Raw genomic sequence first — 25,987 nt, 5'->3', positions numbered from 1 at the left:
TCCCTCAACCCGTCTGGTATTAGTGCATGGATATAGCTTACACAGTGCTAAGTATACATACTACATACATGTAGTACATTCATGTGTACATGTACTATGTATACATAAGCACCGGACATGCAAAGCAGGTGACAGGCGAGATGGTGATCTACGCAGGGGGACGTGCACCTCGTGCCTGGTGGACGAAACCACGGGCAGGCACAATCCACGCGTACCTGCCAAATCACGCCCAAGCATCAAAATCAACCCAAATACACAATAGTACACATACAAACACCCAACGTATCTCGTCCAAGACCAGGCGTGCAGCAAAATCTATTTCAACAGCGTCATGTGTGCACAATATGCCATGGCGTCATGTGAAGACATAGCCGTACTGCTAAGAGCGTTGGGCCCGTCTTTCACATGTGAAACCGCCCATGCTTGGGGCTGGCACGTGAGCACCTTCCGTCACTCGCCCACAAGCAAATAGCAGCAAGCTCTGCAAATGCGACTGCAGACAGCGCGTGCGGCTGGCACTTTGCAATGGCAATGACGAATGGTCTGCAGAATGAAACCTGTAGCTGCTCGAGGTACGTCGTCCAGGCCCGCGGAAACAAATCACAGCAGGCCCAGCAAGTTCCATGTGGAGCCATATGACGTTGGAGTGAACGCCCACCAAACTGTGCACACGACAGTCTCAGAACAAAACCAACCCAGCTCCTCCGCGATCTCTCCTTTTCTCCTCAGACCCCCTTTCGACCTTTCTCCTCTCCTCTGAAATTAATACCTGCCTGAAACTGCAAATATCCCCCCCAAGCAATGTCCGGAGAAGCCCCACGTGTGGAACTCAGCAGCACAGATCTCGATTTCGACCTTACCGCACCCGTCAACCAGAAGCTGTCCCAGATGAACTCTGACGCTGCCCCGCTGCCCAACGGCAACGCAGACCACAGCCTGCCCAACGGCGCGGTCCAGACAAACGGCTCTCTCCTAGATTGTAGGGTGAGTGGCACAGAATGACCTCGACCATTTGCCGAGACGCAAGCTAACGCCATACATCACAGTCTTATCTGCGGCCCGCACCACACCCGAATTCCTAACCTGACACACACACAGCTGCCTCAAACGCCATCAACGCCGCAAACAACCACTCCAGCGTGCAGAACATTAAAAACACCGTCATGAACGGTAAGGTATGTACACTTGCCCCGCACTTTCCGCTTTGCACAACCAGCTCACGCCCCATGCAGTTTCCGAAGGTGCCCGCACGCACACGACCAGTAGCTAAATTCCGCAGGACCCGTTGCACAGAACGTCAAGGCAGAGGGCGCAAAGACCCGCGATGAGTTCGCAGATCTTGCAAACTCAAAGACCATTCCCGACGAGAAGACGGCGACTGGTCAGAACCTAACTCGTAAGTCCACGAAGAGCTCTCACTGCAACTGCACAGCTAACCACGCTCAGACTACCACAGCATGTTCTACCGCCTCCTGAGCTGGAAGAACCCCCGCGCCACCGCCATCGCCTTTGCCAGTACCGTCGTCTTCATCTTCGCCTCACGCTACCTGAACCTGATCCGCTACATGTTCAAGACTTCGTACATGGTTCTTGGTGCTACTGCTACTGCCGAGATCGCGGGGCAGCTGACCATTGGACGTGGCCTCACCTCCCAGTTTAGGCCACGACAGTACTTCACCATTCCAAAGGCCTCGCTCGAGCGCATGACGGATGATTTCGAGCAGTTCATCAACTTCTTCGTCATCGAGTCTCAGCGTATTGTCTTCGCCGAGAACGTCTACGTCACTATTGGCGTAAGTAGAGCTCTTGAACTGCCGCTGCACATGCAAGATGTTGTGACTGACTTGTCCCTACTAGGCCTTCTTCGCATTCCTCATCTCGTACTTCCTGATCAAGTGGGTTCCTCTCTGGGGCTTGGCTCTGATCGCGACGCACATTACCTACCTCGGTCCCCTCATCTACATCAAGAACAAGGACGTCATTGATGCTCAGTTGGAGAAGGGCTACACCATTGCCAACCAGCAGGCTCAGCAAGTCAAGGGTCTCGCCAACCAGCATGCTGAAAACGCCATGAAGACTGTCCAGGGCTACACACAACAGGCTACTGCTAAGGCTCAAGAGCGGGTCAACCAGTACCGTGGACGTTCCACTTCGCCAGAGGTCAAGAAGCAGCCCTTGCCCAGCGTCCCCAAGCACGAGCCCATTGCCGAGTCATCTTCTGAAGAGGAGGATGATGAGCCAGTTGCACAGGCTGCCAAGTAAGCTGTTCCATTGCGACCATTGTACACTGAGTGTCTTGTACGTTGCGTGCTTACCCCGAAACTGTTTGCGCGTCCAACCTTTGAACATGCTACGACCACTCTCTCGCACGCACTCACAGTCTGGATGACTGCGGACGAAATACGGACGGTGCCAGTTTCGACATTTGAGAAGCCCGGAAATTGGAAACAACGCTGGCCACTGTACATGCCCTTTCTCAAGAACCTTTGTTTTTCGTGTTTTTAGTCTAGCGTGTCAAGTATTCCCTCTGCATTCACCAGCTTTTGTTTTCACGGCCTTGTTTCTTGTGGGTGGGATTTGGGCATGATAATCATGGCAACATGGGAGTTTTAATCAAAATTGTCCTTTAGTGATTGTCGTGTGCCCAAAATGGTGTGAATTATGCGTGACGGCATTCGGACTTTTTGGTGGTGGTGGTGAATATGTGTCTGATGCCCCGCTTAATAGTCGTAATGCCTGAATGTAAGTATGAGAACGCATGTAGTGCTGACGTCTCAAACATAGCCTTGATGCAGACGCGCAATCTATGCCTGAGCAGAAGGTGTACCTGTCCTTTTACATGTTTTCCTCGAAGAACGCCCATGCAGCGTAGATCCGGGGAATGTATGCAGGCTTGTCTAGCACAATCCATAGTCTGTGCCAAGTTGTAGATATACCTGGATGGTATGTATGTACTTGGGTGGAGAGTGGTAGATCGGCGGCTAAGTGGAACCTGGCCAGTGCACAAGGCCACCGATTTGTTGCGTCAGTTTCAGCACAGCCACTTGGCTCGGGGCCACTTCGCCTCCTCCTTGTTACGCTGCCGCCTATTCCCAGCGCTGACCTTGAAGACCAACAACATCCCCCGCCCGTCAGCCGGTCGACCCATTCTCTCTTTTGTACCTGGTTTTCCTTCACCTACTCTGACTGTTTGCTTCTGGACCAAAAACTTTTTGTTGTTTCTGGCATCTCGGCATAGTGAGCAGCCACCATGACTATGCTCGTTGAGCTCACTCGTCGCGCCGTCTCGCACCCGCAGACGGCGGCGTTTGTCAAGCGCGCTGTGGCTATCAAGCATGGCGACGGAGAGGAAGTCGAGCTTCCTACCTGGGGCATCGTAGTCGTCTACCTGACCGTCTTGGTTGGTAGCATTGCCTTCAGCCTCGTGAGTACTCCCCTGTTCAGCCTCGTACTGTTGAGGCCATGAATTAACAACATACCCCTAGGTATCCTACATGCTGAACCATGTCATCACGTCCCTCAGCATGGTTGAGTCCCCCATGGCCGCCATCACCGTGACGCCCTCCGCCCAGGAGCCCTCCGCCAAAGAAGGTGAGAAGGAGACACTCCTTGAAACCGGCCCCACGATCGCCCTCGTCAACCAGAAGCCCATCACCTCGTCCATCCGCGCCACGATCCGCCACCTGGTCGCCAACGCCGGCCGCTTCGCACGCTTCAGGGGATACAGAATCCACATTGTGTACTCGCTCCTTAACAGCCTCGTCTTTACCTTCTTCAACGGCGCCCTCGGTTTCTTCCCCGGCCAAGCCATCATCAGTGCCGCCCTCTCCGGCGCCATCCTCGCTCGCATCCACGCCGCTTGGACCCACAAGGTCGTCAGCATGCCCACCGAACAGTCGTTCTGCCAGCGCATTCCCAACAAGAGCCACTGGAAGACGCTGGCTCTCCCCGCTGCTGTTGCCTCCGCTATGCCGTACATCAGCATGTACCTCACCGTCGGTCTGGTCATGCTTCTCGGTTTTGATGACATGGAGCCCGTGACTACCTGTGCGCAGAAGATGGGCGTCATCGCGCGTGTCCTTGGTGTCGCCATCTTCGCCATCACTTGCACCCTTTTCCTCTGCCTCCCTGCTCTCGTCACCCGCGTTCGCATCGAAGCTTCCATTCTCCCTGACGACCAGGATACCATTGTCCCCTTTGACCGCACTTTCGGTGGCAAGGTTGTCAGCCAAATGATGGGTGGAACTGGTGTCGTGGGCTTCCTGGATGCCTGGAGGTCCTTTAACTGGGAGGCTCGTCGCCGTCTTATTAAGCTCTACACCAAGAACTTTTTCATCCTCGCCGGAATGATGGTTGTCTTTTTCCACGTTGTGGCCTTTGAGACTTTTGCTATCATGGGACCTGCCATTGGAAAGCTCATGGCGCAGATGAAGCATGATGGTATGAACGGTGGTGCGTAAAGGGTGGGAAGTGAACGAGGAAGATTGTTTTTGGTATCAGAATGCATATGTTTGGGACGGTGGTGTTAGGTTAGTGAGTTGTAGGATTACGGAGCACTCATTTTTTCTTGTTCTTTTACACATAAATATTCAAGCAGAAAATATTAGATATTGAAAATAGCAATATACAGATGAATGAGATATCATCACATCAAGTCTCCTTTCACCGAGTATACTTTTTTTTTTCATCTGCTTTTATTGTTGTTTTTTATAGTTTGTAAGAATATCTATCTCGTCACCCTAGCCCCCCATCCATCTGCACATCCCCAATTCCCCCCCATCCATAACCCATATATCCCCCTTCCCCCCTCCCCCTTCAAGACCCGACGTGGAAAATTGAAAAGAAGAAGAAGAAGAAAATTGAAGAGAAACAAACACGCTTTGCCATAGGAACTCGTAAGTTAACGCGCCAGCATGAGAAGAGTAAAACAGATAAAAAGAAGGAAAAGAAAAGAAAAGAAATTCTATACAAACGCCGTACGCTATGCCCTCTGTTTGCACTCCCCAAAAAAAATACGGGTTCTCGAAAAAGATAAAAAAACATCAAGAAGCATGACGAGATGAAGAATAAGGGAGAGAGTTGGAAACGTATAATGAAGCATAACACGTAATGAATCTCTTCATTCCTTTTTCGCTTTTCCCATTTCCCGTCATACTTTTTCCTCATTTTCCCTTTTTCAAAAGACGACTTCCGTTGTTCTCGTTTCTCTTTCTGTGTCCCTGGTTCGACTTTTTTTTTTTCATCGCTCTCTCTTCACGTTGAAAAGAAAGGAAAGGGGGGGGGTACGCCAAAATGCTGTACAGAAAAAAAAAGTCTAGGATAAGAGTAAAGAGTTGAAAGTGGAGAATGCTTGCTCTTTTTCTTGCCTCAGGGTTTGGAAAAAAAGACGGAATTTTTGATTCAAAGGGGGGGTTCCCTAATCCATGTTTCGTGCTTATTGATGCTTTCGGGGTCAACGCCAAAATGCGTTGGGGGCGAGTATGACTCGCCTGGAATGGGGAGTGGGGAAGAGTGTACCAAGTGCTGCTGTGCTTCCATTCAGCGTATGAGGATAAATTCCTGGATCCCAAGTCCACAGGTAATAATAGGTTTTGCTTGCTTCAAGCCTCATCCCCCCCCTCGTCAACCTATAGACACACTCTTCGCATGTTCATGCATCTTAACAGCCTTTTGCACTTCGTCTTCGCCTTTAACAACTGCAACTCCCACATTGATACCTCGTGATTTCTCACTGGTACTATCCATGTTGAGAATGGCATTCGCCTCGGCAAGTCGCAGTCGCTCTTTTTCGGCTTCTAGTTCCAGATTCGCTTTGTCTTGTCCAGTCACCACTCCCTTGAGAATGACTTCGAGATCGGCTAGGCGGACGGGTTTGATGAGGAAAAGGTTGATGCCACTGGAGTTTGCTTCTTGTTGTATGTCGGTGTCTGCTACACCGGTAAGAGCAATGATGGTGACCTTGGGAAGATTGTGACGAATCTCATGAGCGCGGATTTGACGAGTTGCTTCGAGTCCGTCCATGACGGGCATATTGATATCCATAAGAACAACATCGATGCGGGACTCTTCTTCGTTATTAGCGGCTATGTAGGCTTCGAGTGCCTCTAGACCGTCGACTGCGAGAGTGTGTTCGTGGCCGAGTTTGTTGACAAAGGTGCGGAGGAGGCGAAGATTGATGGGATTGTCGTCGACGCAAAGACACCGTAGAGCCCGAGTTGGCTTCGCATATTTTGACGGCTTGATAGGACTGTTGTTAACCGACCGTATCTCCGGAGCACTGCTAGCGCTGGTGAGCTGTGGTCGACCTGGTTCTATGACGTGCAACAAATCAGTGCGTTTGGGAAGCGCGCCCTCCTTGAGCTGAAAGTCAGTGACCTGAGGCAGGGCTGGATCACTGTTGGTCTTTTGTATATTTGTTTGCTTGGCGTGACGGCCAAGACATGACGAGAGAGCCTTTGCCATCTTGTGCGGGCCTACTGGCTGACTGATGCATTCAAAAATCATGCCTGGGACTGTAATGGCTGTGGTTGATTGTGCAGCTGCGGCACCTTGGCACACAACAATGACTGGCGTTGCAGTTTTCTTGCTAGGACACTGGCTGTACTGGGTGCGCAGGGTCTTTGCACAGCTTTCAGTAGCAATAATCATATCCGGTTCCCCAGTGCTGACGCCTTGTTCGAAGCGTTTCATGCCGAACCAATCGGCACAGAGGCTAACCAATGCCTTCAAACACAACTTGGAAGCATTCTTGTTCTTCAGGTCCTTGACGAAGTACTCCTCTGCTTCATTGAAACCATCAAAGCGGACCTTCAATCCCTTTGTGCGCTTGGAAACTTCCTGCAAGTGCATGTCCTTTTCACACTCTGGGGCAGTGGCGCCAAAACTTGGAGACATGCGCGACTCTTTCAGAGGACACGTGACTGTGAATTTTGTACCACGATCCTTCTCACTTCGCACCTCGACATCTCCTCCAAGAGATTCTACAATTTGCTTGACAATTGAAAGACCCAAGCCGGTACCCTGGCTCAGAGGATTCTCCTGAGCAAAAGAGTGAAAGAGTCTGTTGTTGATGTAGTCCTCGGACATGCCAATGCCAGAGTCGGTGACCGAGAACTTGAACTCGCAAGTCTCATCCTCGTCTTGAAACTTCCGCTTGACCTCGAGCTTTACCTTGATGTAACCGCCAGGCGTATACTTGAGGCTGTTTCCAAACAAATTCATAATCACACGTCGCCACGCTCCAGGCTGGGTACGGAAGACATAGTTGTCGCTCTGATTGATGTCGAGAATGATGGAGATTGGCCGACTATTGACCTTGGATGCAGTGAGCTCATATGTCTGAGCCGATGTCTTTGCATATGTGTAACCAGCAAAGACACTCTCAACCACGTCCTCTGTCAGTATGCTCATATCAACATCATTGATAAGCGTCATGATATCATTGGTATGAGCTCTGCCAGGACTGATAATGTGCTTGGCACTCTGAGTGCGCTTCTTTTGTCGTTTTGAGACGCCGCGTGTCAAGTTGTTGATCTTTGCAAAGTCGAGGACCTTGATGGGGTCAGCATTAACAGGTACGTGCCAAGGATGTTGAACTCACGTGGTTGATGGTCTCCAACAGGGTCTTGCCGCAAGTCTCGATTGTCGCAACGTGTGATACTTGTTGGTTGTCGAGAGAAGAGTCCTTGAGAAGGTCGGTCATTCCAAGTATGCCGTGCTAGAAGAATGCAATTAGCTTGACTGTTATAATGATTTGTTAGTGATGAGTACTTACCAGTGGAGAACGAAGCTCATGACTGATGGAAGAGATGAAATCGGCCTTTGCAGCGTCTGCCAACTTTGTATCTAGACGAGCAACTTCGGCCATGACAAAGTTACTGAATGCTGCTAGATAGCTCAGCTCCTGCTCAGTCGTGAAGATGCGCTTGGGCTCGGAGCTCCATATCACCGCCGTCGCAAACCATCGCTCACGGTGCGGGTCCCACAAGGGGTACAGAATGAGACTTCGCGCAGTAGGAAAGACTCTTCTCAGGTATGCCTCGTCATCCAAACTTCTCGACGACTCGGCTTTGCGAGGAGTACCAAAGGGGAATCCATCGGAAGACTCAAACTCGTCCAAGCCAGTCGAAGGAGAATTAACAGACGGGGTCAAGGGGTCCATGTCAAGATGGAAAATCTGGCCATGTGGATAGAGACGGAGCAGGTGTCGCAAAACGCTTTCGGAGATGCATTCGCCCGTGTTTGGCAAGGATTTGTTATCGCGATCAGTCTTGCAGAGAGCGGCGCCGAGAATATCACAGGGCTTGTCCGGTTCGGGAAGCTGGTCCGGATCGAAGTCATCGTCAACAAGACCGCCGAAAGTACTGATCTTGGCATCGAAGAAAGCCACGCCCTCTGCCTCTGTCGAATCGACAATCATGTTGGCAGCGCGCGTGAAATGTGCCCTCAACTCCGGGGCCGCCCTGTCCTTCTGATCGGGCTTGGGGAAGTCCTTGGTGGAGGTGCATGATGTTGTGGCGGTAATGTCGGGTCGGACGGGCTCAACGACTTGACTGGGTCCCAAGGCAGTAAGCTTACTGGTGGGTGAACTTGGCGTGTATGGTGGCTGGTGGGTAGGCGGCACACTATCGTTCGTAGGGCTACGGGCATCGATGTCAATGTGACTGTGGCCATTAAGCACAGGTGGCTCCTGTCCGGTGGGTGTGGTGGCAGCAGGACGCTGGCGTTGGGCAGCGATTGTCTCCGTCTGATCAGACCAGGACTCGGATTGATCATTGTCCCACGGATCTTGGGCCCAGTTCTCCAGCCCGCTCTTGCCCTCTGCAAACGAACCCAGACTCTTGACCATGATCTTTGCCCTACGGTGGTCTTCAGCCGCCCTCGTTCTCTCCATATGGCGCATGACGGTGCCGGCCATGCTCTTGAGAAAGGCCAATTGGTGAGGCGTCAATCCATCCCGCGGCTTCTCATCGAGAACGCAGTAGGTGCCAATGCTATGGCCCGTAGGACTGCGAATGGGGACGCCGGCATAGAAGCGCGAGTAGGGTGGGCCCTTGACAAAAGGAAAGTCGCAGAAGCGCTTATCCTTGCTTAGGTCGTTTACGACAAGCGAGGGCAGGTCACTGGGGTCGTCAAAGGGCAGCGTCGTATACTTTGGGGCGAGATTGACGGTGTAATTGCACAGGCTCTGCTCCTTGGGGAAGATGGTGGTGCCAAAGCAGAGGCGGTCATCGTCAAACTCGGGCTCGCCCGTGTCGAGGGACACGGTTTTGGTCGCTTCGGCGAGGAGGAAGCAGTCCTTGCGGTCGAAGAAGGAAATGAGGCAGCGGCGGGCATTCAGGCGCAGGGCGCCCAGCTGGGCAAAGGCCGTGAGGGCCTTATCGTCGGAGACATGGGGGGCATAATCGAGCGTGGGCGGTGGGGTGCTTGGGGGCGTCTGTGATTGCGAAGCGGGCGAGGGTGCTGGTGAAGGCGATGACTGGCGACTGGCGGGGCCGTCAGTGTGCGGGCGCTGGAAGCCCGGGCGGGGGTAGTAGCTGGGCGGGCAAGATCAGTGCCAATTCACTCTTTCACATGCACCAAACCCGGGCACGCACGTCGCAGGCAGTGGGGGCGTGGACGAACCGGTAGAAGGCCTTTTCGCGCTCCTTGGCCAGCTCGCTGTGGTCGATGCGCCTGCGTCGACGGGCTTGAGAGCGGGCGAGGGCCTGGTCGTGGGAGTCGGACATTTGGGGGGGATTGTCGAAGTGGAGGAGAGGGCCAGAGACCAGAAACCAAAGACCAGGACCAGGACCAGGACGACCAGAGGTTTTTGTGGAGAAGGGGCTTGTCCTACCCATGCGCTGCAAGCCACCCATCTGCGCGCTAGGCCCGACGATTCCCTGGGCCGTTGGGCGCTGCTTGGACCCTGACACTCTCTGCTCGACCGCCTGCCTCGTCTCTTCCGCCTGCCCCACTACCGCCCTCGCCTGCCCCTCCACCATCACCACCACCACTATCACTACCACCAATACCACCACCACCAGCCTCGCTTCGCCTCACCGGACTACTGCATTAGTACACACGAACTAATACTCCCACTACTCCACCGCCACTCCACCCACCGCTACCATTGCTGCTAACTCACCCGTCCGACTAACTCTTCCCCCTCATCCCCCTCACCTCCTCCTCCTCCTCCTCCTGTGCTCGCCACCTTATCAATCCCCCTCCTCTCCCCCTTAGGCCGCCGTCGCCGTTGCTGATCCCGCACCATGGGCCGCCTCGTCAAGCTAGCCACCTGCTCCCTCAACCAATGGGCCGTATGTCTCGTGACCCCCCGTCGACGCGGCTGCACTAACGCGCCCAGCTCGACTGGGAGGGCAACATGGAGCGCATCAAGCAGAGCATCCGTGTTGCCAAACAAAATGGCTGCACCTACCGCGCCGGCTCGGAACTCGAGGTGTGCGGCTACGGCCTACTCGACCACTTCCTCGAGCATGACAGCATCCGCCACAGCTGGGAGCAGCTGAGTCTCCTGTTGCTCGATAGATCGCTCGACGACATTATTATCGATGTCGGTATGCCAGTCCGCCAATCGGGCAACTTGTACAATGCAAGAGTCATCATCCTGTCCGGCCGCATTCTCCTCATCCGCCCAAAGATGAGCCTGGCTGCGGGCGGCAACTATCGTGAAGGCCGCTACTTCATCCCTTGGAACCGTCCCCAGCAGGTCGAGCAGTACGAACTTCTTGAGCTCTCGGAAGAGGCCTTGGCGCTGCAGGACAGCCATTTTGTCCCTTTTGGTGATGGTATCATCAATGCTCTCGACTGCAAGCTGGGGTATGAGACGTGCGAGGAGCTTTTCACTCCCATGAGCCCTCACATCGCTCTGTCCCTAGCGGGCTGCGATATTATTATCAACAGTTCCGGCTCCCACCATGAACTCCGCAAGCTCGACACTCGCATTGACCTGATCAGAGAGGCCACGGCCAAGTGCGGTGGTGGCTATCTTTATGCTAACCAGCAGGGCTGTGACGGCGACCGACTGTACTATGATGGCTGCGCCATGGTTCTCGTCAATGGTACCATTCGCGCACAGGGGTCGCAGTTTTCACTTCAAGACGTCGAGGTTGTAACTGCAACCATTGACTTGGAAGAAATTTGGTCGTACCGCACTAGCCCGTCCCGAGGCCTACAAGCAGTATCAGCCCCACGTTACCAACACTTTCGCGCCAACCTGAGGCTTTCGTCTTCGACCGCAGATTTTGACCCCGAGCACCGGCCCACCCCAGTCCAGGCACTGCGATTACACACCCCCGAGGAAGAAATTGCCTTGGGCCCTGCATGTTGGATGTGGGACTATCTGCGCCGCTCTGGCCAGGCCGGTTTCATGCTGCCTCTAAGCGGCGGCATCGATAGTTGTGCCACGGCAACCTTGGTATTCTCCATGTGTCGATTAGTCTACCAGGCTGTCTTAGACGGCAATGAACAAGTCATTGCCGATGTCCGTCGCATTGTGGGCCCCTACCACGGACAAGACTGGTTGCCAGAAAGCCCACAACAGATATGTAACGGCATACTGCACACTGTCTACATGGGAATGTCGCAACAGTCAAGCACAGAGACAAGAAGCCGTGCCAAGAGGTTAGCCGAAAACATTGGAAGTCACCACCTTGAGGCGGATATAGATGACATTTATGAGACTCAGAAAAATCTATTAACTAAAGCTACTGGTTTTACGCCGCGATTTAGGGCCCATGGTGGCCAGCCTGCAGAGAACCTAGCCTTGCAGAACATCCAGGCCCGGACGAGGCTTGTGTCTTCTTACTACTTTGCACAGATGCTGCCTACTGCTCGAGAGAGACCCAATGGTGGCAGTCTCCTGGTTCTTGCTTCAGGAAACGTCGACGAGTGTCTTCGTGGCTACCTGACCAAATATGATTGTAGCAGCGCCGACCTCAACCCTATCGGCTCCATCTCCAAGACCGATCTCAAGCGCTTCATTGCCTATGCACAAAAGGAATTTGAAATTCCTATTCTTGGCGAGTTCCTCGATGCGACACCAACCGCTGAACTCGAACCTTTGACCGAAGGGTATGCGCAGAGCGACGAGGTTGACATGGGCATGACCTACAAGGAGCTTGGCGTCTTTGGCAAATGCCGCAAGGAGATGAAGCTCGGCCCCTACGGCACCTGGCTTCGTCTTTCCCACGACTGGTCTGATGAGTACACACCCCGACAAGTTGCTGAAAAGGTCAAGCGCTTCTTTCACTACTATGCCATCAACCGTCACAAGATGACGACCATGACACCCAGCTACCACGCCGAAGCCTACTCTCCTGATGACAACCGCTTTGACCTGAGGCCCTTCCTGTATCCGCCTTTTTACAAGAATTGGAGCTTCAAGCGTATTGACGAAGAGGTGGAGCGGTTGGAAAAGAGGGCGCAAGAGAAGAAGACATGAGTTGGGTAGTATGGTCATGTATATATATGTGTCATGATTTTATGTGGAGTTGTAAAGACACTAGAATACAGTGTACTCGATAGAGATATACAGAAGGAAGTAAATGGGGTCATAGGCTCGTATCTAGACAAGTGTAAAATACATGTAACTCCATATAGATTATGAGGAGAACATGCATCTCCTTGAATCTTTAACTTTTTGATGAGAAACTCCAAATGCAAAAACCACCCCCACTATTTCCCCTCTTTATCTTGTTTGTTAATTTATCATCACGGTGAATGTCACGTGGTCTGCAGATGGCTGTATCCGGGAGTAGTTGGCCAGCACATGATACCTTTCCCACCACTCCTTGTATTACGCCCCCACTCCAGCGCACCCCCGCCCCTCTCGCTGTGACAACTAACATTCCCCTACAATTGTCGTGAAATACACTATGCTGGAATATATGCAAATACCCCTATTTTCACTACAATAAGATACATGGAACGAATGGACTTGGCGGCGCTTAGTAGCTATGTCTGCTTGTGCAGCCTTGTGCGGCTGATGAGGGATGTCAGCACTGCCCCAAGCCTAACAGCAGCCTGGCTGCTCCTTTAGCCTACAAGTATGCGAACTGCAATCTACCGGCGCAACCCATTTCTGTTACAGCACTCGCCTCATGGATGGTCTTTCGGGAGCAGCAAGCGTCATCGCAGTAATCGACATATCCGCCAAAATCGTCTCAATATGTATGCAATACTCCATAGCCGTCAATGACGCAAAGGAGGATATCGAACGTGTGCAGAAAAAGGCTGACGCCATCAACTGTACGCTGGAGAAGATCAGGCAGCTGCTTGATAGCCAGGACAAAACACGCCTCTCTGCTACTCAGAGTCTTTTCGATTCGCTTCAACAATGTCTTAATGAACTAAAAGACCTAAAGCTAAAGCTGGAGCCAGGCAAGACTCGCAGCGCTATGAGTCGATATGGCTTGCGTGCGCTCAAATGGCCGTTCAAAAGCAAGCAAGTGGACAAGATTGTTTCAAACTTGAGCGGATATGAGCAGACCTTCAACTTAGCGCTGCAAGTTGATCAGACGTAGGTCCTCACATCTGGATTTGGCATATATCAATACAGTGTCTCACTGACTGGATAGAACTACCATGATCAGCATAGACCGGAAGCTGGACCTTTCCAAACTATCTGTCGCAACAGGCGCCTGCTTCAACTCCCACGACGAAGAACACAACGCACGATGCCTACCAAACACCCGCACCCAATTACTAGACGAGATAGTGACATGGGCAAATGACAAGAATAGCAAGTGTATATTTTGGCTCAGTGGCATGGCTGGCACGGGAAAATCTACTATTGCACGGACAATTGCTCAATCATTTGCTAGCAACGGTCAGCTAGGTGCAAGCTTCTTCTTTAAGCAGGGCGAGGGTGAGCGCGGCAACGCCTCGCGATTCTTCCCCACCATCGCTACAGACCTAGCTACCTGTGAGCCAGGTATGCTACCTGGTCTTAGGGAAGCACTCGATAATGACTCAAATATATCACAGAAGACTCTGACAGATCAGTTTGAGAACCTAGTTCTGAAGCCACTCCAAAAGATACAGCAGCCTTGTTCACGGGCCTTGGCGCGTGTTATTATAATAGACGCACTAGACGAATGTGAGCAAGAAGAAGACACTCGAACGATCCTTCGGCTGCTTGCTCGAGCTAAAGATATCCATCCAATTGCGCTACGGATTGTCGTTACTAGCCGACCAGAGCTTCACATTCGCTTAGGTTTCAAAGAGATTTCAAACAGCACATACCAAGACCTTATACTTCACGAAGTACCAAGGAGCACAGTCGAGCACGACATCCGTCTCTTTCTCGAACATGAGCTCAATATAATACGTAAAGAACGCATGCTAGCTCTAGACTGGCCAACAGAACAACAGATTCTAGAACTCGTCGAGCTAGCTACACCACTTTTCATCTATGCTGCTACAGTATGTCGGTACATTGGTGGTAAAGGAAGTAACCCTACGGCTTTCCTCATCAAGGTTTTGCAGTATCGAAAAGCAAACTTCTCAAAGTTAGATCAAACCTATCTCCCTGTTCTTGATCAGCTGCTTTATGAACAGGAAGAAGACGATAAGGAAACCTGGCTTCAAAATTTTCGAGAAATTGTCGGCAGTCTTGTCCTTCTCGAAAACCCGCTCTCCGCTGTTTCGCTTAGCCACTTGCTTCAAGTTCCACAAGAAGAGGTCAAGTCTCATCTTGAATCTTTGCACTCTGTGCTCAATGTCCCCAACGATGAGAACGCACCTACCAGACTCTTACACTTGTCTTTCCGCGAATTCCTTTTCGCCCCTCAAAAACAAGGGAAAAGCCCATTCTGGATAGACCAAACGAACACACACAAGAAGCTAGCTACGCGTTGCCTTGAACGGATGTCTGGATCACATGGTCTGCATGAGAATATGTGCAACCTGTCAGGGCCTGGGGTCTTGAAAAGCGAAATCGACAAGGGGACAATCGCTAGTTGCTTGCCATCTGACCTACAGTATGCATGTTATTACTGGGTGCATCATCTCGTGCAGAGCAAGCAAACCATTGCCGACGGAGATACGATGCATGTCTTTCTCAGAAATCATTTTCTCCATTGGATAGAAGCTATGAGTCTTATGAGTGATCCGTCGAGTTGTTATCGCTTGATATGCGATCTCAAAGCGACTATAGATGTGGTAAGATCTTTACAAATGCAATTTCTTCGATGACCGACCAACACACATTGCAGCTATTTGCAACCAACATTTGGACTTTTCTCTGCGATGCTGAGCAATTTGTAGAGACGTTTTCGACAATACTGAGAAGAGCCCCTTTGCAGGTCTACTACTCAGCACTTGCATTCGCATCGGAGAGTAGTATGATACGTCAAACGTTTATGAGCAAATTACCAGAGAAGGTTCATATGGTGGCCATGAACGAAGCAGGCCAGGACGCTTCTGGTAATTTAATTGGGGGCCATTCGCGCCGGATTACAGATGTGGCCTTTTCACCAGATAGTCAGATAGTCGCATCGGCGTCTAGAGACAAAACAGTACGGCTGTGGAAGGTGGCGACAGGGAAGTGTCATAGGGTGCTCGGGGATCATTCCCATCGGTTCACTGCGGTGGCCTTTTCACCAGACGGCCAGCTGCTCGCGTCAGCGTCTGAAGATGGGATAGTATGGCTGTGGGAAGTGGCTACTGGGGTTTGTCGTATCACTCTAAACGGTCTTTCAGGATACGTTTATTTTATCCGCTTCTCACCAGATGGCCAGTCACTTTACACAAACCAAGGCGACTTTGCTTTGAATCAGACTAACAGTGTTCCAGCGGTCCCGAGCTTACCATCGCAGCCTGGCTTTTTTCGACCGAGGCAACACTGGCTACCGAACGATCAACAACCTATTCTTTTCCTCCCGGTAGGATATCGAACTCGGGCGACTGCTACATCCAACGGCACGATTTGTTTGGGACTGAAATCTGGCCGTGTAATTTTGCTTACGATTAAAGTACCCAAGATACATATTCCACCCCCCATTGTAATATTCTAGAGTCTTCTCAAGAATCAATGACTACGATTATACACAATGTATACACTCTTGGAATCTAGTAATCACATTTTATTTATTTCTGTAAAAGAATATACTCCGTGCTCTCATACTCCGTTTCCCTTCCCCCCAAACGCCCCTATCCACTCCCCAGAAGATACTCATAAAGTACACCCCAAGAAACATAACTACAACGCCTCAATCTTCGCGTGCAGAACATCCAGTCGCGAAAAGAATGCCTTGCTCTTTTCATTCAAGAGGGCGAGAGAAGAAAGAAGCGTTTGGATACGCGCGGTTTCTGCGGACGGTGCTGGTGATGGTGTGGGAGGCGGAATGGCTTCGTTGGCCACGGGTGCTGGAAGCTCCTCTTTTTGGATGGATTTGGGTTCGGGGGCAGGAGAATGCTGCTGCTCGGTGGGCTCCGAGGGCAGAGAAGCGGGGGTGTCGTGTGTGATGGGGGCGGGCGGTAGTGGTGGAGATGGTTGAGGAGATGGTAGGGGTGAAGGAGATGCTTGCATCTCTGTGACCTTTTCTTCTTCTTCTTCTTCTTTCATGGTGGTAGTGGTGGTAGTGGCAGTGTGCTCCTTTTCCTCTGCCTCGGAAACCGGCTCGACGGCTTTCTCCTGTTGCGGCTCTGGAGCCGGTGCCGGATCCGCGTCCCGCATGTCGATTTCTTCGACCTCAGCGGGAGGATTTGCTGGAGCAGGTTCAGGAAGAGGAATATCCTGCGCCATGTTGGGTTCGTCCGAGGATGAATTTGCATCCGCCATCTCCACTTCTCCGCTTCCGAGCTCTTCGTGGTCTGAAGGCGCGTCGCTGAGGTCCGAGGAATCCTCGTCGTTTGAGGATTGATATGTGGGACCGAAAGCCCCCGTGTCCATTTCTTCGCCGCTGCTTCCGTAGGAAGGGGAAGAGGGAGGAGGCTGGGACGAAGTGGTGTCCATTTCGTTGCCCGAATCCCTTTCTTCGGGTGGGGAGGGCAGGGTTGCGGACTGCGAAGATCCTGCTTCGGAGTCGCTGGAGGCTTCTCCTCCACTGGCTTGCTCGACGTCGCCGCCGGCCATGTGGAAGATGTAGTCGTCGTAATTGTCGAAGTCTTCTTCGGGACGGAGAGACATTGTGGGTGGTAGATTTTTGAAAGAGAAATTTGGGAGATTGGAGGGTTTGGTAGGAAAGAGAGGAAGTTTGTGGTGTGGATTCTAGGTTTTAAGCAGAAGTAGGGTTCCATTATTGCTATTGTACAGTGAGCTTGCTATTGTGGAGTATTTGACAGTGTAGTACACAATGAAAGGCGTTTGCTATTCTCTTGGTGAAGTGGTTTTCGTATTCCCTTGCTGTATTGTACTATTGTGCTTATACGCCTTCACGTTTCACCCCATGCGGATCGACCAAGCGTGCAGATGACTCGCTCCGCATATGACTTGCATGAAAATGGCCGTTACCTCAAGTAGCCATGCAGTAACTTGACAGCACATGATTTTTCGCCACGTGAGACGTTGCCCATTTAGTCAACAAACCGGTACCAGGAGTCAAAATCAGAGGGGTCGAGAATCATGCAGAATTGCATCATCCTCACATATCGCAGAAAAAAGTTCGCTCGATCCAGAGGGTGCGCAAAATGGGTCGATGGTACCGGGGCACGATGCTTTTGTCGAAGGATCCGTTATTCAGCGAGGCCAAAACCCCAGATATGGTCCGATATTGTACGATAGACGAAAGGATCACCGGCCAAACTGGTTTTTCCCCAGTACTTTATTTCTCCCGTCAGGAATCTGGACCGCTTGGCGGTTGGATGTGACACGAGGTATACAGGGCTGTGAGCATCGTGCGCAAAATCCTGCATAGGAATCGTGGTCTGGTAGAAGATGAAGTGGTTGTGCTATCGAGGAAGTCTAACGTTTTAGTACACTGCGCAAGCCTTCGCTCTCGTGCTGACTGATCGCCTCACTAGGAGAGGCGCCTAGAATAGTATGTGGAAAGAGAAGGAGAGCGGTGTTCTCGAGTCGGAACGTTTCCTCGCGCTCTACTAGAGGCTACCGGGTGACCTGCACGTCGGCCAATTAGCCGGCCAGATGTCAGTCGGCCCTTATGACTCCCGCCTGGATTCTAGACTCTAGACAAAAGGGTACGGTTAGCGTCCCCGAGCAATCAGCATACAGTCGGAGGGGCGTGCCATAGAACCGGCCAGAGTGCTGCAGTCGACATGAGGGTGCGCCAACCACCAATAAGACGCGTCGGCGGTGCAATAGCCCGGCACCCCAAGATTCTTCTGTCACTTCAGCCACTTCTAGAGGAGATCAGTCCGACCTTGTGGACGGCTGGCCATCGGCGCTATCGTCGACTTCGTGTGTTTGCACCATCGGCGATGCAGACAAAGAAACTACTGGGGGCCCAAAGACATCGATCGATTGCCCTCGGCTCGGGCTGACGATGCTTCAACTGCCGACACTCCGCACAGGGTGCAGGTGCAGATTTCGACATACTCTACAACGATTATTGCTGCCTCGATCAACCACATACAGTCCATCATCGCCAGTGTTTCAGCGCGCGCTGCATCGACCGTTGACCCTGACTTTCCGGACCGACTTGGGTCGCGCCACGTTGAGAACATTGGCTGCCGCCGCCGTCACCACCCTACATATGCAGACCATCTAGCACAGCGATATCTCCAATGCTGAGCAAAACGACGTGTTCCGAACACCTCAATGCCGTCTGCGCGCCAACAGCGTGTTGCTTTCTTCCCAAAGGCTGACGCAGCTGTCCTGACGTCCAGACATGCTGCCCCCGTCTTGGCCGACCGTCCTACCACGACCGCTCCTATTCTTGACCCGGAGCATGTCGATATTCCCCTTGATGCCTGGACTCCAGAGGAAATGCAGTCTGTGTATCCAGACAAAACCGATACACGTGCCCTCTCGCCCATTCCCGTCAAGGAGCAATGTCCTCGTCGGTGCCATGGCGAACGCTACCTCTTTCCTGTGCTAGCGCCGAATGAGCGGCTGAGACTGACCATGCTCTTCTACTATACTCGTGGACTACTCGAGGATCAAGAGCTCATGTCTCGTTTGCAAGAAAAGGTCCTTCTCGCCCATGAAACGGTAGGCTGGGAGTTTGTCATTACTGGTCTTTTGAATCACAACACCTATACTCGTCTAGTCACGGTAAATCTCCCGCTGGCAATCTTGCCGCGCCGCGAAAGCACATGTTCCCATACTATCAATCAAACGCCAGATGTAGGTTATTCTTGTATCTGCGCTTAAACCATGGCTAATGATGACAGAGCATATTCGCTTTGCACAATATGGTCAATGACTGGCGGTTTGAAAAGTCACCCCACGTCGAAGTAGGAGGACTGCGAGCGTATGCGGGCGTACCATTGAAGTTCGAAACCGAGTTTGGCCAACACGTGGCTTTTGGTTCTCTCTGTGTCGCCTCAAACTCTCCCGAAGAGCTGCTTTCTCCAGTCGTGCAGCAGTCCTTGATTCGTCTCGCGGATGGCATTGTTTCCGACATAGTTCACAGCGCAAGGGCCAGACGTCAGAAAGAACGTAGGCGCATGCTGGAGCTGATCTGTGATGCCCAGCGCCATTGTGATGAGCACGCCGATATGGAGCAAGAAATTCCGAAAATAGTCCAGGAAATTTACCCAGGCATGGAAGTGGTTATCAGGAAAACGACGGATGGCTGCATCTCACTTGAGAGTGGTACAACTTTTTCCACCTGCGAGCTCGAACACGGTCTTTGGGAAGATACGGATTACTTCGATTACGCCATAGAGCATCTGAATCACCTAGACATGACGGCGCCTCGTGCAGTACGTGCGATTGCAGCTCAATGCGCTAGCCAGACTGTGCCGACATTTCTTGTTGTGGCTTGCAACGACTTGAAGAGAATCTTCGACGACGTCGATTCTTGGTTCTTGCAAGCGTGTGCTGTAAGTAGCTGTGGAAAACGAACAGTGTATTTGACAACAGCTGATCCCAGTCCCCGAAACAGATGGTTTTGTGCCGTTTCTGGCAAAATCGTGCGCTTCAAGAGGCACTTGCAGTCAAGGAATCCTTCCTCCGTGGTATCACACATCAACTCCGAACTCCGATACACGGCATTCTCGGCTCTGCTGAGCTCCTGACAGAAGTTCTCAAGACGCGAAACGCTACCCCTGCATATCCGCCAGCTACGAAACCTGAAACAGAGCAGTCAGATCTTTGTACCTACGTTCAGACGATCAAGACCTCAGCCAAGGAGCTCATATCAACTGTGAACAGTTTGATAAAACTGAACCAATGGGCGGAAATTGCCCAAGCGGAGCGAGTCATGGCGCTTCACAGGGTTTCTGACATCGAGGCTGCCCTACTCCACGAGGTGTTGATGGGGTTGCCCGATGATTTATCCATCCGGCCATCTATCATGATATCACATCGCTTTCCAAAGAGCTGCGACATGCTGGTGATTGATATTCGTGTTTTCCTAGACTGCATCCAGCCGCTCGTGGCCCTTGCCGCCCAACAATCTACTGGGGGAGTCGTAGCAGTGACTTTGACAGTGGAAGAGGATTACCAATCTCTCGCAGTCGACATCTACTATACCAAACTCGACGCGGTCAGGTCTCCCTCCGAATCCATGAATGACATTTATACCAAGGATGAATTTACTACGGCTGAATCTGCTTTAGGCTTAACTATAGCGTGTAAGGCAGCAGCACTTCTCAACGGAGAGGTCGAAGTGTTGTCCTCAAAGCATGATTCAACCTCTTACTATAGAACTACTTTCAACAACCCAATCTGTGCAAGTTCTCTTTCACCACCTTTCCCGGTCAAGAATGGGATGACTCGACTCCCCCAGAAATTCTACCGCCTCGCATCTGAATCGCCAATGTCATCGCTAGGGCATCACTTCAGTCACTGGCTATCGAATACTGGCTGGCTGGAGTCCAAGGAAAAAAGTGAGAGTCTTGTGATTGTGGACTACCACTCAGACCTCGTCCAGTTTTATCGGCAATTGGCGAGTGTCAGTACGGAGCAAGTCGTTATTTGCCTTGTTCCTGAAAATGCGACTTTCATTGACTTCCAGAACAAACGAGTAAGACGGCAAGAAAATGCCGTATACATTCAGGGGCCATTCTTAACCGAGCAGTTGTTACAAGCAATGGAGCTTGTAACGGCAATTTTGGTCGAATCCAGGCGGCCAAGTTTCAAACCCAGAGAACATTCGTTTTGCACGGTTGTTACCAAGCCTAAGCTTGTATCGCCCCCTCAAGTTACCGCTGCTCAAACAGAAGAATTAGTAAAGCAAGGCTCCATATTCCCCAAGAAGACGCAAACGCAGCTTGCAGAATCGTTGCAAAGTTTAAGATTACGATCCAAGCCTTCGTTACCTGCCGGAAAACTGGTTACAAGTTCGAATAAGCCCCGGGCCTTGCTTGTTGATGACAACACGGTCAATCTCCGCTTGCTACAAATGTATTGCGACCGTCGCGGTATTCCATATCAAACAGCGAAAGATGGGCTTCAAGCGGTCAGGATCTTCTCCGAAGCAGTCATCACCAGATACGATCCTCTACTGCAGCGAGACGTATCTGCGACAGCGTTCGACCTGATTCTCATGGATCTGCAGATGCCAGAATGCGATGGAATTGATGCAACTCGGCAGATCCGGCGATTGGAGGAGGAGAACAAATGGGAAAAGAGTGTCTTGTTCATTGTCACAGGCCAAGATTCTCCCACTGACCGCAAGAATGCAGAGGAAGCTGGAGCTGATGAGTTTTTGACGAAACCACTAGGACCAAAAGTGCTCGATCAATGGGTTAAGAAATGGTATCCGGAAGCCGGGATATGAACGAAGTACGAATTTCAATTGAACGCCGATTTCTAGGACCTGCCCATTGAATTTGAGATACGCCGGGCCAGAGAAGATGCTCCGCGATCTGCTTTATGCGTCTCTTGTCAAAAGATTGAACCAGGGACAAGGACTTCCTCGCACCAATTTAACCGCTTAAAATCTAACCAACTCAACTCTGAGATGATCAAGCTAGCTGATTGTTTTTCCATTATTGGGCATTTTTGGCACACATCTGTTACCGTTATGTAGTAATTACTGTGGGTTTTATAGTTGGGAGACACAAGGGGGTTTAGTAGGCATAATACGTCTTGCCAGCACTGCATAGTCTCAAAAGACATAGCTTCGAACCGTTGGCAAACTTCGCTAACAACGCCATGCCAACCTGTTTCTGAGCTGGGAGATTTAATCGTGCCACGTGATTCTGGATTTATGTGCACTTGCAATGATTATATCCAATCTCTCGCCCACTCTCCAACCATACCACAGTATTCTGCCAAGATTAAGGACCAGCATCGGCCAATGACGCCCCTAGACACCGTTCTCTAACCTCCAACATCCTAGACATCAACCTTGTCACTCCTTCGCCATGGCACTCTCATGGGTCGCATACACCTGCATCGCGATCCTTTTAGCCTCCGTCTACATCCGCAAGCGCCTAAGCAACCACACATCCCAATTGGAACGTGATGCGCAAGCCGAGAAACCTGGTCGCCCACGCCTCAATGATGGGCTGACTGCATCTGCGCGCCAACTTCGCGGCAGACTCGTCGCTACCATTCCGCATATCACCATCACACCCGATAAAGCCCTTGAATTCGAGAAGTCGCTTAATGCGTACTGGGACCAGAAAGCACGTGAGGTCCAACCCTCGTGTGTGTTGCGGCCACGTAATGTATGGGAGTTGGCACAGGCCGTTAAGATACTCCGGCAAGAATTCGACCGACGGGTTCAGCGAAGTGGGGACTCGAAAGACGATCTAGAACCCGGTTTTGCGGTGCGAGGGGGAGGTCATAGTCCTGTTGGTGGTGCATCGAGCATTCAAGGTGGGGTACTTATTGATCTTAGTCTATTTGACAAGGTTGTCCTGGCGGAAGATAAAAAGAGTGTGGGTATTGGTGCCGGATGCCGATGGATCGATGTTTATGCAGCGCTAGAAAGAGATGGGCTTGCGGTTGTGGGAGGGAGGAATTCCGCTGTGGGTGTAGCGGGATTGACGCTTGGAGGGGGGCTATCGTTTTTCTCTCCTCGGTATGGGTTTGTGTGCAGCAATGTTGTTGAGTATGAAGTTATTCTCGCGGATGGATCGGTTGTCACGGCGGATCAGCACAATAATTCGGATCTTTGGCGTGCACTGAAAGGTGGAGGAAACAACTTCGGTATCGTTACGCGATTCACTGTTCGTACATTTCCGTGTACGAATGTTTGGAGCGGATTCGTCTACTACTCTTCTTGGAAACACCCAGAAATCCTTTCTGCATTCCATTCCTTTGTCGCGCGCACCACATCCGGCGAAGCAAACCGCAGCTTCGATCCGCACGCCACTGGCCCGCTGGTTTGCTTTACCTATCTCCAGTCCTACGGCATCCAAGGCATCGCCGTGAACCTCGTACATACATCACCAGATCCCAAGGTAAAAGGCTGGCCAAGCACTTGGCTCAGTTCCGGATTCAAAAGCACATTTCGGTTCTGGAGCACGTGTAAAGTGTGGACGTTGAGTGAAGCGACGGATGAATTGAATGCATTAAATCCACCGCAGCGGCGTCAAGAATTCGCTACTACGACGATTCAAAACGACCTGGAAACATTGACGGTGACACGTGCGGCGTATGTCAATGCTATCCAGAAAATCCGTCAACATAACATCAAGGGCATGACTTGGACACTCGTGCTTCAGCCACTACTTCCTACCTGGACATGCAAGGGCGACGCTAACCTCATGGGACTTGACGATAAGGACAGAGAAGCCTTAGTCATTGTAAGTTTTACAGTAAACTGGGCATTGGGCAAAGACGATGAGGTTGTGCAAGACATCACAAGAGCAGCGATTGAGCAGATAGATGCGTATGCCCTGAAAAGGGGGACGCAGCATAAATACCGGTACATGAACTACTGTGCAAAATGGCAGAACCCATTCGATGGGTACGGAGACGAAAACCTGAAATCTCTTCACCGCGTTAGAAGAGAAGTTGATCCAGAGGGCTTATTCCAACGTGGATGTATCGGAGGATTTAAACTTGGCATGTAAAGCCAACACCATGTAGTATTCCCGTAGTAAAGCTATTTCACCACACTCGATACCCGAGACTACATGCACTTCACTCTCGCTATCCTTGTACCAAACCAATTTATGATACTTAACAAGTGCCATTAGCACAGCACGTAGGCGAATCCGGCGCACACCCATTCTCAGTACAATTGCACGTATCCGTCTGCGCATCCTCTTCGGGATCCGAATCTGGCCAGTCTTGGTTCGTGGGGTCGTCGTCGCGCTCATCGCGGGGGCCCGAGAAGCTTCTGCCGCAGAGTTCGGTGAAGGCAATGTGCTATTTTTTCGTAAGAAAAAAAAACATTCGCAAAACGAAAGGAGATGGAGGGGAGAGGGAAGAAAGGGGAAACTTACGAGTGCATACCACACATATGTATCTGCGTTTGTGAGGGTTTTGGCGCGTTCGTTTACGTCGTCGTTTACGGCGAGGGCGTGGCATTCTGTTGGGTGGAGAGAGAGGGGATATTAGTGTATTGGGACATGGAAAGCAAGGGTGAGGTTCTTACGGAAAGCGTCGTATTTCCAGTCTGTAATTTGCGTGCCGAGGGCTTCTTGGCCGATTTTGGGGTAGTGCCTGTGGTGTTGGGAAAGACTGCGTTAGCAACAACCTCTCTTTGTTTCTAAAGGAGAATGAAAGGAATATGGGCGAGGGGGGAATGGACATACATAAACTCATGCAGCACATTCGATCCGATAAAGTTCTTCGACCACGTCGCAGTGCTAACCTGGCCACTAAGCTTGCTGCAGTCATTGGCGAGTAGAGCAGCGAGATTGTCTCTGCTCCAGACTTTGTCGCAGAAATGCATGCCGGGCCTCTTGTCGCTGTGGCGCTTGAAATAAGCAGTCCCCGTCTTGCCATCCTGTTGCAACGAGCAGAATGGAGTTTGGCCATCAGCATTAGGCGCCTGACCTGCTTTCGGCTTCCAGTAATCCGTGTCGTCGACGATGACGTCGCCGTTGACGTCGGCGCCTGTGCCGTCGGTGTTTTCGCCAACAAAGTTCTTGTAGACTTGTCTAACCTGCTCGCGGCCGTTGGCGTCGGAGTGTTGGTCGCCGAACCAATATTCGAGCTTGTCGAGGTGCTGTTCGTCGTCCATTTTCTCGAGCGTTTTGGCGGCGATGGTGATGGCGTCTTTGAGGCCTTGGGTCAGTTTGTCTTTGTGGTCTTGGTCGGAGACTGCGTCGAGGTTGTACAGGGCGCGCTTGACGGCCCAGGCGGAGTTCAGACTGGTGAACTGGAAGCCTCTAAAGGGAGGTTAGCAGATGGATCTTGTTTTTCGTCCTCGATAATGGGAAGTGTTTAGGTATGCGGAGATGATGGGGGATGTCGCTTACCCACGGGGATGGGCTTGAACAATTGCACAAGCAGCCGCTGCTACAAGCAGTTGTTTACTGAAGCCAACCATGACGAAGTTGAACAGGGGAAAGAGGGTTGTATCTACTGAATCGATCTTATGAATGTGTGAAGTGATGCTCAAACAATGTTGGGCTGGACGGGTTTAAATACACAGAGTAGTCTCAGCACGACGATAGTATCTCTTCCCATTCTGGAGGTACACATCCTGGATTCTATCGAAGGAATCGATGCTGGTAGCACGAATGGCCCCATGTTTCAAGGCTGAGTAGTATCTAAAAGATACAACGGAGGTCTCTTGACCTAAGATTGTAGGAGGCCTGATAATAGTACGCTCAAAGCTATGGAGACGTTCGCTCTATTTGGACAATGCCATGCAATTCATCCCTGAAAGAGTATCAGGCGACCAGGAAGTGACTCGGGGTCTTCCGAGGAGAGACATCCACTGACGTAGGTACACTGTTCTCTGAATCGTATCACATTTTGAACACAGAAATCGAGATGCGAGCTATAGAT

General features: G+C 51.4%; 10 protein-coding genes across 10 annotated transcripts; 6 read left to right on the top strand and 4 right to left on the bottom strand.

Annotated features, from left to right (window-relative positions):
* Positions 1-801: 801 nt before the first annotated feature.
* Positions 802-2,262, top strand: COCCADRAFT_7722 (uncharacterized protein; the record flags this gene model as incomplete). Its single annotated transcript, XM_007717309.1, has 5 exons — positions 802-979; positions 1,099-1,170; positions 1,280-1,396; positions 1,447-1,793; positions 1,858-2,262. The coding sequence occupies 5 exons, from the start codon at positions 802-804 to the stop codon at positions 2,260-2,262; spliced, it is 1,119 nt and encodes a 372-aa protein (XP_007715499.1).
* A 988-nt stretch (positions 2,263-3,250) lies between these two features.
* On the top strand, positions 3,251-4,460 carry COCCADRAFT_104546 (uncharacterized protein; the record flags this gene model as incomplete). The annotated part of the gene is made up of 2 exons (XM_007717328.1): positions 3,251-3,424; positions 3,486-4,460. 2 exons carry the CDS (start codon positions 3,251-3,253, stop codon positions 4,458-4,460), a joined length of 1,149 nt encoding a protein of 382 aa, XP_007715518.1.
* A 1,162-nt stretch (positions 4,461-5,622) lies between these two features.
* COCCADRAFT_104511 (uncharacterized protein) lies at positions 5,623-9,728 on the bottom strand (the record flags this gene model as incomplete). The annotated part of the gene is made up of 4 exons (XM_007717327.1): positions 5,623-7,551; positions 7,601-7,717; positions 7,775-9,536; positions 9,625-9,728. 4 exons carry the CDS (start codon positions 9,726-9,728, stop codon positions 5,623-5,625), a joined length of 3,912 nt encoding a protein of 1,303 aa, XP_007715517.1.
* Positions 9,729-10,250: 522 nt separating this feature from the next.
* COCCADRAFT_28865 (uncharacterized protein) lies at positions 10,251-12,442 on the top strand (the record flags this gene model as incomplete). The annotated part of the gene is made up of 2 exons (XM_007717312.1): positions 10,251-10,298; positions 10,346-12,442. 2 exons carry the CDS (start codon positions 10,251-10,253, stop codon positions 12,440-12,442), a joined length of 2,145 nt encoding a protein of 714 aa, XP_007715502.1.
* Positions 12,443-13,100: 658 nt separating this feature from the next.
* COCCADRAFT_104516 (uncharacterized protein) lies at positions 13,101-16,016 on the top strand (the record flags this gene model as incomplete). Its single annotated transcript, XM_007717326.1, has 3 exons — positions 13,101-13,519; positions 13,578-15,159; positions 15,216-16,016. The coding sequence occupies 3 exons, from the start codon at positions 13,101-13,103 to the stop codon at positions 16,014-16,016; spliced, it is 2,802 nt and encodes a 933-aa protein (XP_007715516.1).
* A 185-nt stretch (positions 16,017-16,201) lies between these two features.
* On the bottom strand, positions 16,202-17,131 carry COCCADRAFT_104541 (uncharacterized protein; the record flags this gene model as incomplete). The annotated part of the gene is made up of 1 exon (XM_007717325.1): positions 16,202-17,131. One exon carries the CDS (start codon positions 17,129-17,131, stop codon positions 16,202-16,204), a length of 930 nt encoding a protein of 309 aa, XP_007715515.1.
* Positions 17,132-18,718: 1,587 nt separating this feature from the next.
* On the top strand, positions 18,719-21,848 carry COCCADRAFT_39545 (uncharacterized protein; the record flags this gene model as incomplete). The annotated part of the gene is made up of 3 exons (XM_007717324.1): positions 18,719-19,246; positions 19,294-19,947; positions 20,010-21,848. The coding sequence occupies 3 exons, from the start codon at positions 18,719-18,721 to the stop codon at positions 21,846-21,848; spliced, it is 3,021 nt and encodes a 1,006-aa protein (XP_007715514.1).
* Positions 21,849-21,955: 107 nt separating this feature from the next.
* COCCADRAFT_104539 (uncharacterized protein) lies at positions 21,956-22,273 on the bottom strand (the record flags this gene model as incomplete). Its single annotated transcript, XM_007717323.1, has 1 exon — positions 21,956-22,273. A coding segment is annotated over one exon (318 nt), but the record flags the coding sequence as incomplete, so codon positions are not given.
* A 164-nt stretch (positions 22,274-22,437) lies between these two features.
* On the top strand, positions 22,438-24,096 carry COCCADRAFT_28861 (uncharacterized protein; the record flags this gene model as incomplete). Its single annotated transcript, XM_007717311.1, has 1 exon — positions 22,438-24,096. The coding sequence occupies one exon, from the start codon at positions 22,438-22,440 to the stop codon at positions 24,094-24,096; it is 1,659 nt and encodes a 552-aa protein (XP_007715501.1).
* Positions 24,097-24,205: 109 nt separating this feature from the next.
* COCCADRAFT_7714 (uncharacterized protein) lies at positions 24,206-25,523 on the bottom strand (the record flags this gene model as incomplete). The annotated part of the gene is made up of 5 exons (XM_007717308.1): positions 24,206-24,394; positions 24,472-24,557; positions 24,624-24,691; positions 24,784-25,362; positions 25,453-25,523. The coding sequence occupies 5 exons, from the start codon at positions 25,521-25,523 to the stop codon at positions 24,206-24,208; spliced, it is 993 nt and encodes a 330-aa protein (XP_007715498.1).
* Positions 25,524-25,987: the final 464 nt, after the last annotated feature.

This window comes from Bipolaris zeicola (genome assembly GCF_000523435.1).
Source record: "Bipolaris zeicola 26-R-13 unplaced genomic scaffold scaffold_174, whole genome shotgun sequence".
Lineage (NCBI taxonomy): Eukaryota > Fungi > Ascomycota > Dothideomycetes > Pleosporales > Pleosporaceae > Bipolaris > Bipolaris zeicola.
The sequence above is the reverse complement of the archived record's forward strand: the minus strand, read 5'-3'. Positions and strand labels throughout refer to the sequence as shown.